The sequence below is a fragment of the Monodelphis domestica genome, chromosome 1, assembly GCF_027887165.1.
Source record: "Monodelphis domestica isolate mMonDom1 chromosome 1, mMonDom1.pri, whole genome shotgun sequence".
NCBI lineage: Eukaryota > Metazoa > Chordata > Mammalia > Didelphimorphia > Didelphidae > Monodelphis > Monodelphis domestica.
The window spans coordinates 391,936,607-391,949,097 of NC_077227.1; the positions used below are offsets into that span (position 1 = coordinate 391,936,607).

Below are 12,491 nucleotides of genomic sequence, written 5' to 3' on the forward strand. Positions count from 1 at the left end.
AAAAAACCTCCTGAAGAAGGTGATATTTGAGCTGAGTTTTGAAGGAAAAAGAGAAATTGAGATTTGGAAATGAAGGGATAAAAGAGTACAAAGCACGGGGAACAGACAGTGCAAAAGCACAGAGAGAGGAGGTGAAGTTTCATACTTTAGGTACTATAACTACTAGTGCAGTTGGAATTAAAATTCTCTAGAGACTGTATTCAATTTATAATTATTAAATAATTAAAAGAGGATCAGAGAAAGAAAAAGCATCCAACATATGTAGCCAACCATTCCCTTAGCAAACCACCTCTAAGAGCAGAGAGCAGAGAAGCAGGAGCCGGGCCTATGCACACCTTCTCACTCTGGATTACCCAGAAGAAGTCCCTACTATCTCTCAGGTCTCAAATCTATTCTCTTTTGGGGGGCCCTTCCCAAAGCCCCTCCGATTGGAGGACTCCAACCTCATTCTAGGTAAGAGGTGGTTCTTCTAGGCCCCAGGGAGTCAATAGAACTTTAGAAAGACTGCAGAGAGGCAGTGCCCACTCCCCTCAGCCCCACTCTCTTTTCTCAACCTAGCTAGCTTAAAAGATTGTTTACAGATAAACAACAGGCTCTGTCTGCATCCTTTATTCAATCAGAAGGTGGGTAAATTAAAACTTCAAACTTAATATCAAAACTCTCCCTTTTTAAAATCCAAAGTTTTCTTGGGGTACCAAAGAAAGGGGTATAGGTCAGTGTTAAATTTTCACAGAAGAATATGTGGGAGGGAATAAATTAAGAGAAGACTGGAAAGGTAGGAAGGGATAAAAAAGGGTAGAAAGGGTTTTAAATGCCACTCTGAGTTTATATTTGATCCTGGCGTTAATAACACGCCACTAGGGTGTAGTAAGCAGTGAGTTGGCGTGCTCAGACCTGACCTAATCACCTTGGAAGCTCAGTAGAAGATGGACTTGAATTGGGAGAGACTTGAGGCAGCAAGAGCAATCTGAACGCTATTTACAGTAATCTAGGCAATAAAGAACGAGGGCATGAATTAGAGTTGTAACAAGAAGAGTCAAAAGAAGGAGATAAATATTAGAGTTATTGTGAAGGTACAAACAGCAGGTTTGAAAAAATGAATGTAATTAAAACAACTATGAGATATCGCCTCACACCTATCAGATTGTTAACATGATCAAAAAGGAAAATGATAAATGTTGGGGTTGGGGAGAAAATTGGGACACTCATACACTTTTGGTAGAATTGTGAACTGATACAACCATTCTGGAGAGTAGAATTGTGAACTGATACAACCATTCTGGAGAGTAATATGGAACTCTGTTCAAAGGGCTATAAAACTATGCATATCCTTTTACTCCAACAATGCCAGTCCATACCTTGGTCTGTTTCCCAAAGAGATAAGAGATAAGGGGAAAGGACCTATATGTACCAAAATATTTGTAGTAGTCTTTTTGTAATGACAAAGAACTGGAACCTGAAGAGTTGTCCATCCCTTGGGGAATAGATAAACACACTGTTATATACTGTTGTAATGGAATACCATTGCAACATAAAAAAATGCTGATTTTTAAAAACCTAGAAAAACTTATATGAACTGATGCAAAGTGAAGTAAGCAGAACCAGGAAAACGGGGTATACAATAATAGAAATTGTGTAGGATAGTCAACTGTAAAGTATTGAACTATTATCAGCAAAATAGGTTTCCAAGATAATCACAAGAGCCCCATGATGAAAATGCTATCCACAGCCAAAGAAGGAACTATTGGAGTCTGATTGCAGATCATAGCATGCCATATTTCACTTTATTTCCTTTAAGAGTTTTTTATTCATGTGTGATCTGTATCTTCTGTTACAACATGAGCAACAGTAATATGTATTGCATGAAAGTATTGGTATAAACTATATCAGATACTTACTACCTTGGGGAGTAGGGAGAAAAAAGAGAGGGAGGGAGAAAATCTGAATCCTAAAATATCACAAAACAATTGTCAAAATTGTTTCTATATGTAACTCAAAACTAATTTTTTTTTAAATTTTATTTAATTGATTAATTTAGAACATTTTTCCAGGATCACAAAAATCATCTTCTTTCCCTCCCATATCTGACGCACAATTCCACTGGGTTTTACATGTGTCATTGATCAAGACCTATTTCCATATTACTGATATTTGCATTAGGGTGATCATTTGGGGTTTATAACCCCAATCATATCCCCATTGACACATGTGATAAGGCAGTTGTTTTTCTTCTGTATTTATACTCCCATGAAAAATAATTTTAAAAGAAAAAAAATTGAATGGGAGGATAGTAGTGCCTTCATTTCAGAAAAGAGGGGGCTGGTTTAGGGGAAAGATAATGAGTTCTGTTTGGGGAATGTTGAGTTTGAGATGCCTATTGGACATCCAGTTTGACATTTCCAAAAGGCAGTTATTGATGTGGGTCTAGAGTTCGGGCGAAAGGCTTGGTCTGGATATATAGATTTGAGAATCAATCACCTGCATAGAGGTTGTAATTGAACCTATGAGACCTGCTAATGTTGAGATGAGAGTGATGGTCCCCCATCACTTTGCCTCCTCAGAAGATGCAGATGACAAAGATTCACAATAAGTTTGTCTCTTAAACAAGATTTTGGTTGAAAGAAATCGAATTCTTGCTTGTGGCCTCAGCTCAGAAAAGCAGAAGCACTGGCATGAGGCCTGGGTTCACTGTTGAGAGCTCCAGCAGGGGGTTGTGTCCCTCTGTGAAACCAATATTCCAAGGAAAACCAGAATAGCAGAATAATGCAGAGTCACTTCTTACCAAATAGTTGAAAAACTGGACAATCTGATAATCTCACAAAATAGCCTCAAAGAACAGCTGGGACCCTGCAAAGATAATAATACATTGCAACCAACAACAAATCGCCACAAATCATACACATATATTCCATCTCCCATCTCTGCCTTTGCACTGTCTGCCTTCCATGCTGGGAATGTTCTGCTTCCTAACCACCATCTCTTAGTTTCCCTGGTTTCTTTCAAGGCTCAGCTCAACTCTTCCCTTCTATATAAGACCTTCCCCAGACTTCCACTCCCAAATCCTGCAAGCTGTTAGAGCTTCCCCTTTCAGATTGTCTTCTATATACTCTAAGTATAGCCTGTAAGTATCTAGTTATTTACATGTTGCCTTTCATATTTGAATGTAAGCTCCTCCAGGACAGGGACTGTCTTTGCCTTTTCTTTGTACATCTAGCCTTTAAGATAGTGCCTTAGTGGGTGATTAGTAAATGTTTGTTGATTGACACAACCAAATTGACCCAATTCTCTAAGCATCCAAAGGGAAAATAAGCATAGAGCCAAATTCCAAGAAGGGCCCTTTCATCAACTGCAACTAGATTGTAAGAAATAGATGACAGCAGATGGAGAAAGGATCTGGAGAGTGATCTGCAGGAAGAGGAAACTGCCCACAGGGGCAGCTAGGTGATCCAATAGAGAGAGAGTCTGACTGGGAAGATTCATCTTCCTGGGTTCAGGTATGGTCTTTGGCCATTGTAATTGAACTTATGGGGCCTGCTAATGTTGGAAGGCTACATCACTTTGCCTCCTCAGAAAATGCAGATGCCAAAGATTCACAATTACAAATATGGTTTTAGACCAATCTAGCTGTGGGACTCTAAGCCAGTCATTTCACCCCATTTGCCTCAGTTTCCTCATCTGTAAATGATCTGAAGAAGGAAATGGCAAACCACTCCAGTATCTTTACCAAGAAAACCCCAAATGGGTCATGAAGAGTCAGACATGACTGAAACAACAAAATGACAATAACGACAACTTTTTGAAGGATGTAGAAAGTCAAGCGAGAGAACCTCAGCCTGAAGAGACCTCCATCCAGTCAAGGAGAAAAGATTGAATCCAGAGCCTCCCCTTCCTTGCCTGACATTCCAGTTCTAGAGTCCTCAAGGGAACAGAGGCCACAAATAGAACTCATCTCATTGGGGAAGAGAAGCCAACCTTCACTATTGGGAGTTCAGGATTAGAAATTTGAGCCAGTTGATCTAGTGATTCTCAAGGTTCAGAATTGACAGCAGGTCACTGACAAAGTCCCAAAGCTATCTGAATCCTGACAAGTGTGGAAGCAGGACTCTAGACCTGTTTACTTAGCTGCACTTCTAGAAAGTTTGTCATCACAGCAAAGGCCTGTGACTAGACTAGCTATGAGTAAGAATATAAGAAAATGTGTGCTCAGAGGATAGAATGCTGTCATTGGCAGGGCAAGGGAGCACACCTTCTCACCTTCTTCCTAGAAACATGCCGGTCATAACTTGGTCACTGTCTCACAGATCAAACACTCTTCAGTTTCCTCACTTGATACTTCCCTCTCTAAATACTATACTATTATACTACTCTTCTTATTCATCCTTCAGGTCTTTACCATCCCCAATTTATTCCTCTTCCCTTCAATCTTAGCTATAAGACTATAATTGGCAGCTAGGTGGCTTGGTGGACAGAATGTTGGACCTGGAGTTAGGAAGATGAGTTCAAATGTGACCATAGATGCTTTACTAATTGTATGACCCTGGGCAAGCCATTTAACTTCTCTTTGCCTCAGTTTCCTTATATATAAAATGGAAATCATAGTAGCCCCTGTCTCCCAGAGTTGTTGTAAAGACCAAATGAGATAATAATTATAAAGCATTTAGCACAGTGCCAGAAACATAGTAAGCACTATGAAAATTGTAGTTGTTTTTGTTCTTATTATTATTCTCATTATTGTTATTATATTGGCCTTCCATACTCCTTTTGTTTGGAGAACTTGCCTAGGAGACCTACTTGTATGCCTATGGTTCAATTCTCCATCAATTAATGCAATATTAATTAATTAATTAATTAAGAATGTCTTCATTAGGCCTGGGAAATGAGAAATACAACACCTATTGATTACAGCACCTACATATAATATGTACATATACTATGTGAAGAAAATATGGAATAGAAAATGTAAAAGCTTTAGTAAGCATTGATCTTGCACCAGTAACGATGGTAAGCACTGAGAACACAAATAGAAAAATAAGACAGTCCCTACTCTGCAGGAGCTCACATTCTACTTGAGGGAATCAATCAATAAAAGAAAGATCACACTCAGGATGGATAGAAAGACTGAGTGGTCCTTAAGGTGCACTGTTGGGAAGGGGAGGATATAGATGAGCAGGTTTTGCATTGAAGTCATTGGAGGAAGGACTCTTCCCCCTTATCTGGTGATCTCTGGGACAGCAGAGCTCAGGATGGGGTGACTAGGAGACAAATGACTTCTGTACTCTCCAGTGCCATCTGTATGCCCAAATCTTGGAAGTCTCTGGGCAGACAGGATTCAGGGTGGGATGGTTAGAGGAGAAAAGAGTCCTAAACTGATCCAGTGGACCCTGGATATTGCTTGATGTTATGTGTGTTATCTGACCTAAATATCTGGTCTATTGGTGTGTCATGTGCTATTTGTGATACTATGTATTGTATATGGAATATGGCCCATGTTTGATCTATAATGTGCAATTCTGATTTGTGCTATGCTCTGTTTTTTTGCATGCGATCCACATATCTTGTTCATTGCTTTAAGCTTAACGTGGATATAAGTACTATAGAATGATGTGTGTGGCTGGGTTGTTTGGAATGGATACTTATGTCTCTGTTATCAGCAAACTGGTATCTGTTATTAGAGGTACCTCACCTGTGTACCAGGTGTGCTTTGCCAGGACTATGAAATCTGTACTGAAGGAAGAGTGTAGGGAACGTAGCAATTTTGTCACTGTTAGGAAATCAGGACAAAAGATCATGAGACTCTCCCAACTACTTTTAGTCCTCCTAAGTAAAGCTCCCAGGTGTCTCACATGGACCACAAGGAGCATGATGGTGGTCAAAAGGAATTTTCTCACAGTGAAATAATAAGCTTAGATCAAGGAGTGGCAGCGGAGGCAGAAGTAAAAGAGCTAAAAAGACAGATGGAACCCAAGCTCAGGGCCTTTTGCTGCCTTTTATGTGCTGGCTAGGCATGATTTTAGACCTGAATTCACAGAAGGAGCAGAAATAATCTGTCTAGATGTAAAAGAGCTAAGGTCCTCTTCCTTTGAAGAAGGCTGCAGAGCATATGCAGTTCAGGATACAACCAGTAGATGACAGAAGAGAAAGTCATTGTACCTAAGGAGAGCAGCCAGTGTAGAATTCCCCATGGAGGACCACTCAGCCAGATTTCAGCAGCCCTCCTTTCACCTAATGACATCAGAGATTCTGCATGGAAACAGCCAGCAGAAATCTAAAAGGATTCCATTTGGGACACAGCCCCTATAGTACAAGTTGCCTGAGGTTGTGCCTGTTTTCCTGGTGTGACAAGTCATAGGGAAATAAACACACACATATATAGATACATACCTATATGACTCTATATATGTGTGTATACCATATGTATGTTTGTATATGTACATATATACTTATATAACTATATATATAGTTCATATATATGTGTGTATGTGATTAGGGAAATAGAATTTACATATAGTTTATTTTGCTTTTATTTAAACATTTTGTTTGAATGGATGCATCATCTGGTTAGTCTTGCAAAGTGAACACTGTTGGGGGCTCGTAGGCCCTGGTTATGAATAGATGGTGGCCCAAAATATTCTTGAGGTGCTTTTCAAGGGACCTAAAGTAGAACAGAACTGTTCTACACTAGGAATTCTTGTGCCCAAGGCAAATTAAGTTGGGGACGCACCACAGAGAATAATCTACTCTAGCCATAGTCATGCCGGGTGCTCCCCTGAGGCATGGTCCTAAACTTTACACCTCAGGAGGAGGCAGAGAGAAGGTGAATTCTAGTAGGGGAACCCCATGGCCTAAGACTAAAGAAGGGAATAGACCACAGGGATAATAGGCCAGAGAATTATAAGGGGAGGAAATATGCCCCACCTGGATGTCAGTCCCCGGTGGCAAAGTGCCTGGTTGCCCAACTCTGGTTATGTGCTCATCACTCTTATGAAACTACTATATGTCCTCTTAACCTTGAAAACTCCAGCATACAAAAGCACAAGGAGGGGTTATGCAGATGGCTGAAATTGCCCAAAATCTGGGCCAGTATAAATAGGTACAAATTACAATTTGCCCTGTGTGAAGAAACAACTGATATACCCTCAGAAAGTATTTCAATGAGTCTAGATATAAAGAAACATGGCTTTTGGAAAGAATCCTCCACACAACTACCAACGTGTGTCTAGCTATACTAAGTAAATTCCAGGGGCTCCCTAGTACTATTAGGAACAAACATAAGCTCCTTTGTTTAGCATTTGAGTCCTTCACAGTCTGGCTCCAGCTTCCTTTCCAGCATTACTGTATATTACTGCCCATCACAAACTCAACGTTCTCACCACTTAGGACTTCTCCATTTCCCACATCTTTGCCTTTGCACTGGTTGGCCCCATGTGGGGAATTCATTCTCTCCTTCCCTCTGTCTCTTAGAATCCAGAGTCTTCCTCAAGACTACACTTAAGCACCCCTGTCTGCAGGAGACCTTCTTTGATCCTCCCCTCCCCTCTCTTGCCCCAGTTGCTTCTGCTTTTTCTCCACCACCAACATCTTGGATTGTGTTTTGTATCTCTTTTATATGTGGTCCTCTCAGATAGAACATAAACTCTTTGATGCTGGTGATTATTTGGCTTTTGTCTCTGTGTCCCCTTTGCCTGGCACAGTGCCTGGAACTAGTGAGAAATTAATCAATCCTTGATCATTGATAGATTGATGGATTGACTGAGTGACTACCTGGATTGATTCAGTTCTGATTCAGTTCAATGCTTTATACACAAATCTAGCAACTGAGTATGAGTTGCCCCTATACTGACTGTCACTGTGCTTATGGGTAAACCCATTCCAGTGCTTTTCAGACAATCAAAGGATAGATACCGACATGAGATCTGCTTTGAACTCGATTTATTAAAAAGGATAAAAACAATTCAAGTGCCCATCCTACAAGAGGTTTGCACAGCTCCCTAGAGGTTGTAAACGTGTCTGTCAGGCCTCATGCTTGGGCATCCTCTTCTCTGTGATCCTGAGATTGCTTCAGTCCAGCTGCAACTCAACCAAGATATGTCAGGGCACCCTGAAAGGCAAAGAGGACAGTCAGTGGATGCTAATAGAAAATCTCTCTGAAAAAACCATCTGAAGGAGCCGTGTCCACATATATGGAAGAATAAATGAAAAAATGTATGAAGTACTTGCTATAGTCCAAGAATTATGATAAGCACTGAAAAGGCGATTACAAAAAGCAAGACAGTCTCTACCCAAAAGGAGCTTACATTCTAATAGAGACAGATGATAGCTAGGAAGACAGAGAGAGAGATAGGAAGAAAAGGACATAGGAAGGGGGAGAATGAGAAAGAGAGGAAGAGAGAGAAGGAAGAGGGAGAGAGAGGGAGGAAGGCAGAGAGAGAGAGAGAGAGAGAGAGAGAGAGAGAGAGAGAGAGAGAGAGAGAGAGAGAGAGAGAGAGAGAGAGAGAGAGAGAGAGAGAGAGGAGTGGTGGACAGGAAAGGTGTTTTGGTCTGTAAAGTCACAAGGAGAGTGAATGGAATCATGGGATAATTGATTGGCAGGTCTTTTTTAGGAATTATAATATTGATCTAATTACTGCTTCCAGAGCAAAAGCCCCAAACAGACACAGAGCCTCATATGTTAAGGATCCAGAGACCTGGTGTTGTGAGTCTGCTGATTTAGGCCCTGTTATCCTATTTTATACTAGGATTCAATGATGGGAAAAGAGGAGGTCATAGAATCTCAGAGACTGTCTAATTTAATACATGCTAGAAAAGGAGCTGCAGCACAAAGGTTCTGTTTGAACCTTACCAGTAACGGAGAACTCACTCATTCCTTCCCAGAAGAATGGATTAGTAAATGAAAGTATATAGGCATGTATATAGCACCTACTGTGTGCTAGACACTGAATTAACTGCTTTTTACAAATATTATTTGGTCCTCAAAACAACTAGGGGAGGTAAATGCTATTATCCACAGTTTTCAGCTGAGGAAATTGAGACAAACAGCGGTTAAGAGACTTGCTCAAAGTTACATAGCTGGTGTCTGAGGCTAGATTTGAACTCCTGACTCCAGGTGCATTGATTGCTCTTTCCACTGCATACTAGATCTCTAGTTGTTAAGAAGTTTTTCTTTATGTGACAACCTGAAATACTCTTTAATTTTCACTCATTGCTCTGGCTACTGGGATTGAGCAAAATAAGTTTAATTCCTTTTTTTAAACCCTTACCTTCTATCTTAGAAGCAATACAATATATTGGTTCTAAGGCAGAAGAGTGGTAAGGGCTAGGCAATGGGGGGGAGGGGTTAAGTGACTTGCCCAGGGTCACATCTCCCATCTCTGGGTCTGGCTCTCAATCCACTGAGCCACTCAGCTGCCCTTAGTTTAATTCCTTTTTGAGTGGCAGCCCTTCCTAATACTTGTTCAGTCACTTTTCAGTCATGTTCAACTTTTTGTGACTACATTTGGGGTTTTCCTGGCAAAGATACTAGAGTATTTTGCCATTTCCTTCTCCAGCTCACTTGCCCAATGAGAAAACGGAGGCAAACAGGGTACAGTGACTTATCCAGAGTCACACAGCTAGTAAGTCAGCTAGTAAGTGTCTAAGGCCAGATTTGAACTGAGAAAGATGAATCTTCTGACTCCAGACCTGGCATTGTATCCACTGTACCACCTAACTCCCTAGTCATGTAGCTAAAAGTCTGCTATCATGTTTCTTTTAAGTCCTCTATTTTCCAGGCTGAACCTTTTCTTTTCCTTTTATTGATCCCTATATATCAATATTTCCAATCCTCTGATGATAGCAGGGACTGATAGGATGAAAAAGGAGGGAATTGGGATGGAATGGGCAAAGATGGGAATAAGTAGAATGGAAACCAATAGGACACAATCATCTTGAGGGCAGGGAGCATTTTCATTTTGTTTTTCTATCTGCAGGAACTAGCACAACACCCTACAAATAGAAGACACTTTAATGAACAATTGTTGCATTAGAATGGACTAGACTGGAAGAGAAAGAAGGGGGAAATCAAAGTAACCGGGGGAAAGATTTAAGTCTACATTTGTCTCATCTTAGCTTTCCAGGGATGGTGAGGCAAAGAGGGTGGAGACAGCTATCTGATCATACTAGAAAACACCAAACTTGAAACCTTATGAACTAAGAAGCAGGAAATCAAAGTTTAAGTTGATAACGTAAGCATGCTCTAACTAGTCCTTGCCTGTTTCCCAACCTCTCTAGTGTTCATCGTAGAGGCTGCTGCTGCCTCCTAGTAATAGAACTTTGGTTCTTGAAAGCTCTTTGAAAGCTCTCTCCACATGCAAAGGGAAGCCCAAGCTAAAAGTCACCTTGATCATTTAGTCAGAGAAACGCTTTCACTTGAAAAAACCCACAGAACTGAGAGCTGGCCCAGAATCCCACTGGGGCATGGTGAGGTCCTTGGAGCTTTGATTCTCCCCGGGGAGAGAGATGTAAGGAAGACACCGCAAACACCCAGAGAAGGATAATTACCAGCAAGTTCTTCACGGCTCCCACAGAATCAGATCCCAGCTCCTCCACACACTTTCTGGACCCTTCTACCAGGTGGTCTACAGGAATCCCCAGGCCTCTCAAGATTAATTTGAGCAGACTAAAGTTGCCCAACACCGGGTTAGGCACCGATTCCACTACAGGCTTGGCAATGGAGTTCTGGATCTCAGTAGGTTGGATCGGGGGTTTGATTGGAGAATCCAGAAAGAAGGCGAAAGCTGCAAAACACAAAGTCATACAGTGACACAGTGGCTATAGAGAAAGAGGCGACTGTGGGATGTAAGGGTGCTTTTCATGATCATGAATATGTGACGTATACTATTCTAGGCAATGTTGAGTGTGAGATCTATTATAATAATATGTCTATGGGCTGGGACTTATTGCAATAGATAGAGGGAATGCATCGGTAGTTATTGTGATAGACTGTATTATGATTTATATTCACTAAAATAAGCAGTACTATCTCCCTCTGTTCTTTTTTTTTTTCCTTTTAATTCTTATTTTCTTGTTTTAGTAACAACTCTAAGGCAGAAGGGCAAGGCCTGGGCCAACAAAATTAAGTGACTTTCCCAGGGTCATACAGGTAGAAGTATCTGAGGCCATATTTGTGGCCAGGTCCTCCCAACTCCAGGTCTGGTGCTCTATCCACTGAGCCACCTAACTGCCTTTCCTCCCTGTGTTCTTTACAACCATGACTGACTTTGAGTGTGTGATATTATAGGTGTGTGTGTGTGTGTGTGTGTGTGCGTGTGTGTGTGTGTGTGTGTGTGTGTGTGTGTGTGTGTGTGTGTGTGTGTGTGTGGTCTGGCTCAGGGATGAGTTGGTTAATTTGGCTTCACTGATTTTAGTGTCTCTTTTTTAATTCTTTGTTATGAAGAATGGCTCTCTGGAGGCATAGGGAAAGGGAATATATAATTGGAAATGTAGGCGGTGTCAAAACCAAAGCTATCAACAAATGTTTTTAAATAATAGAATTTATGAACCAAGCAGAGAGCTAGTTTATCTCCTCATGACCACACTTTCCTCCCTTTGCCTCTAGCCTTATTCCTCCACCTCTACTCTCTTCCTTCACCTTCCAGTAGTTAAAAGATAAAACAAACTACTGATATCCTTAAAGCCTGCATTAACTCTCATCCAGTCATATGCAACATCAGGGGCTTGCTGAGACCAAAATTTTATATATTTTGAATTGAAAAAAATATATATCTATATAATATTCTATAAGCCCTTTCCAGAATCCCACACTATACCACTGCTAGGGGGTGAATGTTCAAGTAAGGATGGTGAAATGATGCCTGTATTGCCAAAGGGCCCTGGTTTGCAAGGAGGACTCTTATAGGTTCCCAGAGAAAGTCAATGGGAAGACAAGCATTAGGTGCTGGCTTTGGAAATAGAAGACTCAGGTTCAAATTCTGCCTCTTAAGTGTTCTTAGGCAAGTCACTTCATTTCTTTGGGCTTCTATTTCTTCATCTATAAAATAGAGGAGGAGACTAGATGGCCACTGAAATCCATTCCAGGATGGTAAGACCTTCATCCCAACAAAGTTCAAAAAGTGACTTACCTGAGCTACCACACAGAGTCAAGGCAGCCATCAGAAAGCCCATGGTCAGCTTCATCCTGGAGAAGAGAAGGCAGAAGGCTGGCTTCAGTCTACAGCCCTTCTTGGAGTCTCTGTTGGGCTCCCCTTATGTTCCTCAGATTTATAGAGAAAGCCCCCTTCCCTTCCCATGGAGGACCCTGACCACATCCTAAATGGGTCAGGGCCCTGCTCTGTTTGCTCAGCTAATGGGTAGAGGATAAAGGCCAATTTCCCATAATCTCCAAGGCAGGTAGGTGGGGCTCAGGGCCTCAGGCACTATTTGGGGACAGGGGCTATGCCTTCCTCTTGGCAATCCTTCAAAAAATCTGCAGGAGAATTTGTTCTTTCAATAGAGAA

At 41.2% G+C, this 12,491-nt stretch overlaps 1 protein-coding gene across 1 annotated transcript; it reads right to left on the reverse strand.

Moving 5' to 3' along the window:
- Positions 1-7,917: 7,917 nt before the first annotated feature.
- SCGB3A1 (secretoglobin family 3A member 1) lies at positions 7,918-12,263 on the reverse strand. Its single transcript, XM_007474176.3, has 3 exons — positions 12,117-12,263; positions 10,537-10,772; positions 7,918-8,098 (listed from the first exon to the last, which is right to left on the reverse strand). Exons 1-3 carry the CDS (start codon positions 12,169-12,171, stop codon positions 8,075-8,077), a joined length of 315 nt encoding a protein of 104 aa, XP_007474238.1. The 5' UTR covers positions 12,172-12,263; the 3' UTR covers positions 7,918-8,074.
- Between the last annotated feature and the right edge of the window lie 228 nt (positions 12,264-12,491).

What these genes read in the sequence shown, in the direction of transcription:
- SCGB3A1 (XM_007474176.3), bottom strand. Translation starts at nt 12,171, where the DNA reads ATGAAGCTGACCATGGGCTTTCTGATGGCTGCCTTGACTCTGTGTGGT. An exon ending in GACTCTGTGTGGTAGCTCAG is followed by an intron (nt 10,773 to 12,116) that starts GTAAGTCACTTT and finishes TGTGTTTTGCAG; the next exon opens with CTTTCGCCTTCTTTCTGGAT. An exon ending in GAGCCGTGAAGAACTTGCTG is followed by an intron (nt 8,099 to 10,536) that starts GTAATTATCCTT and finishes TTTGCCTTTCAG; the next exon opens with GGTGCCCTGACATATCTTGG.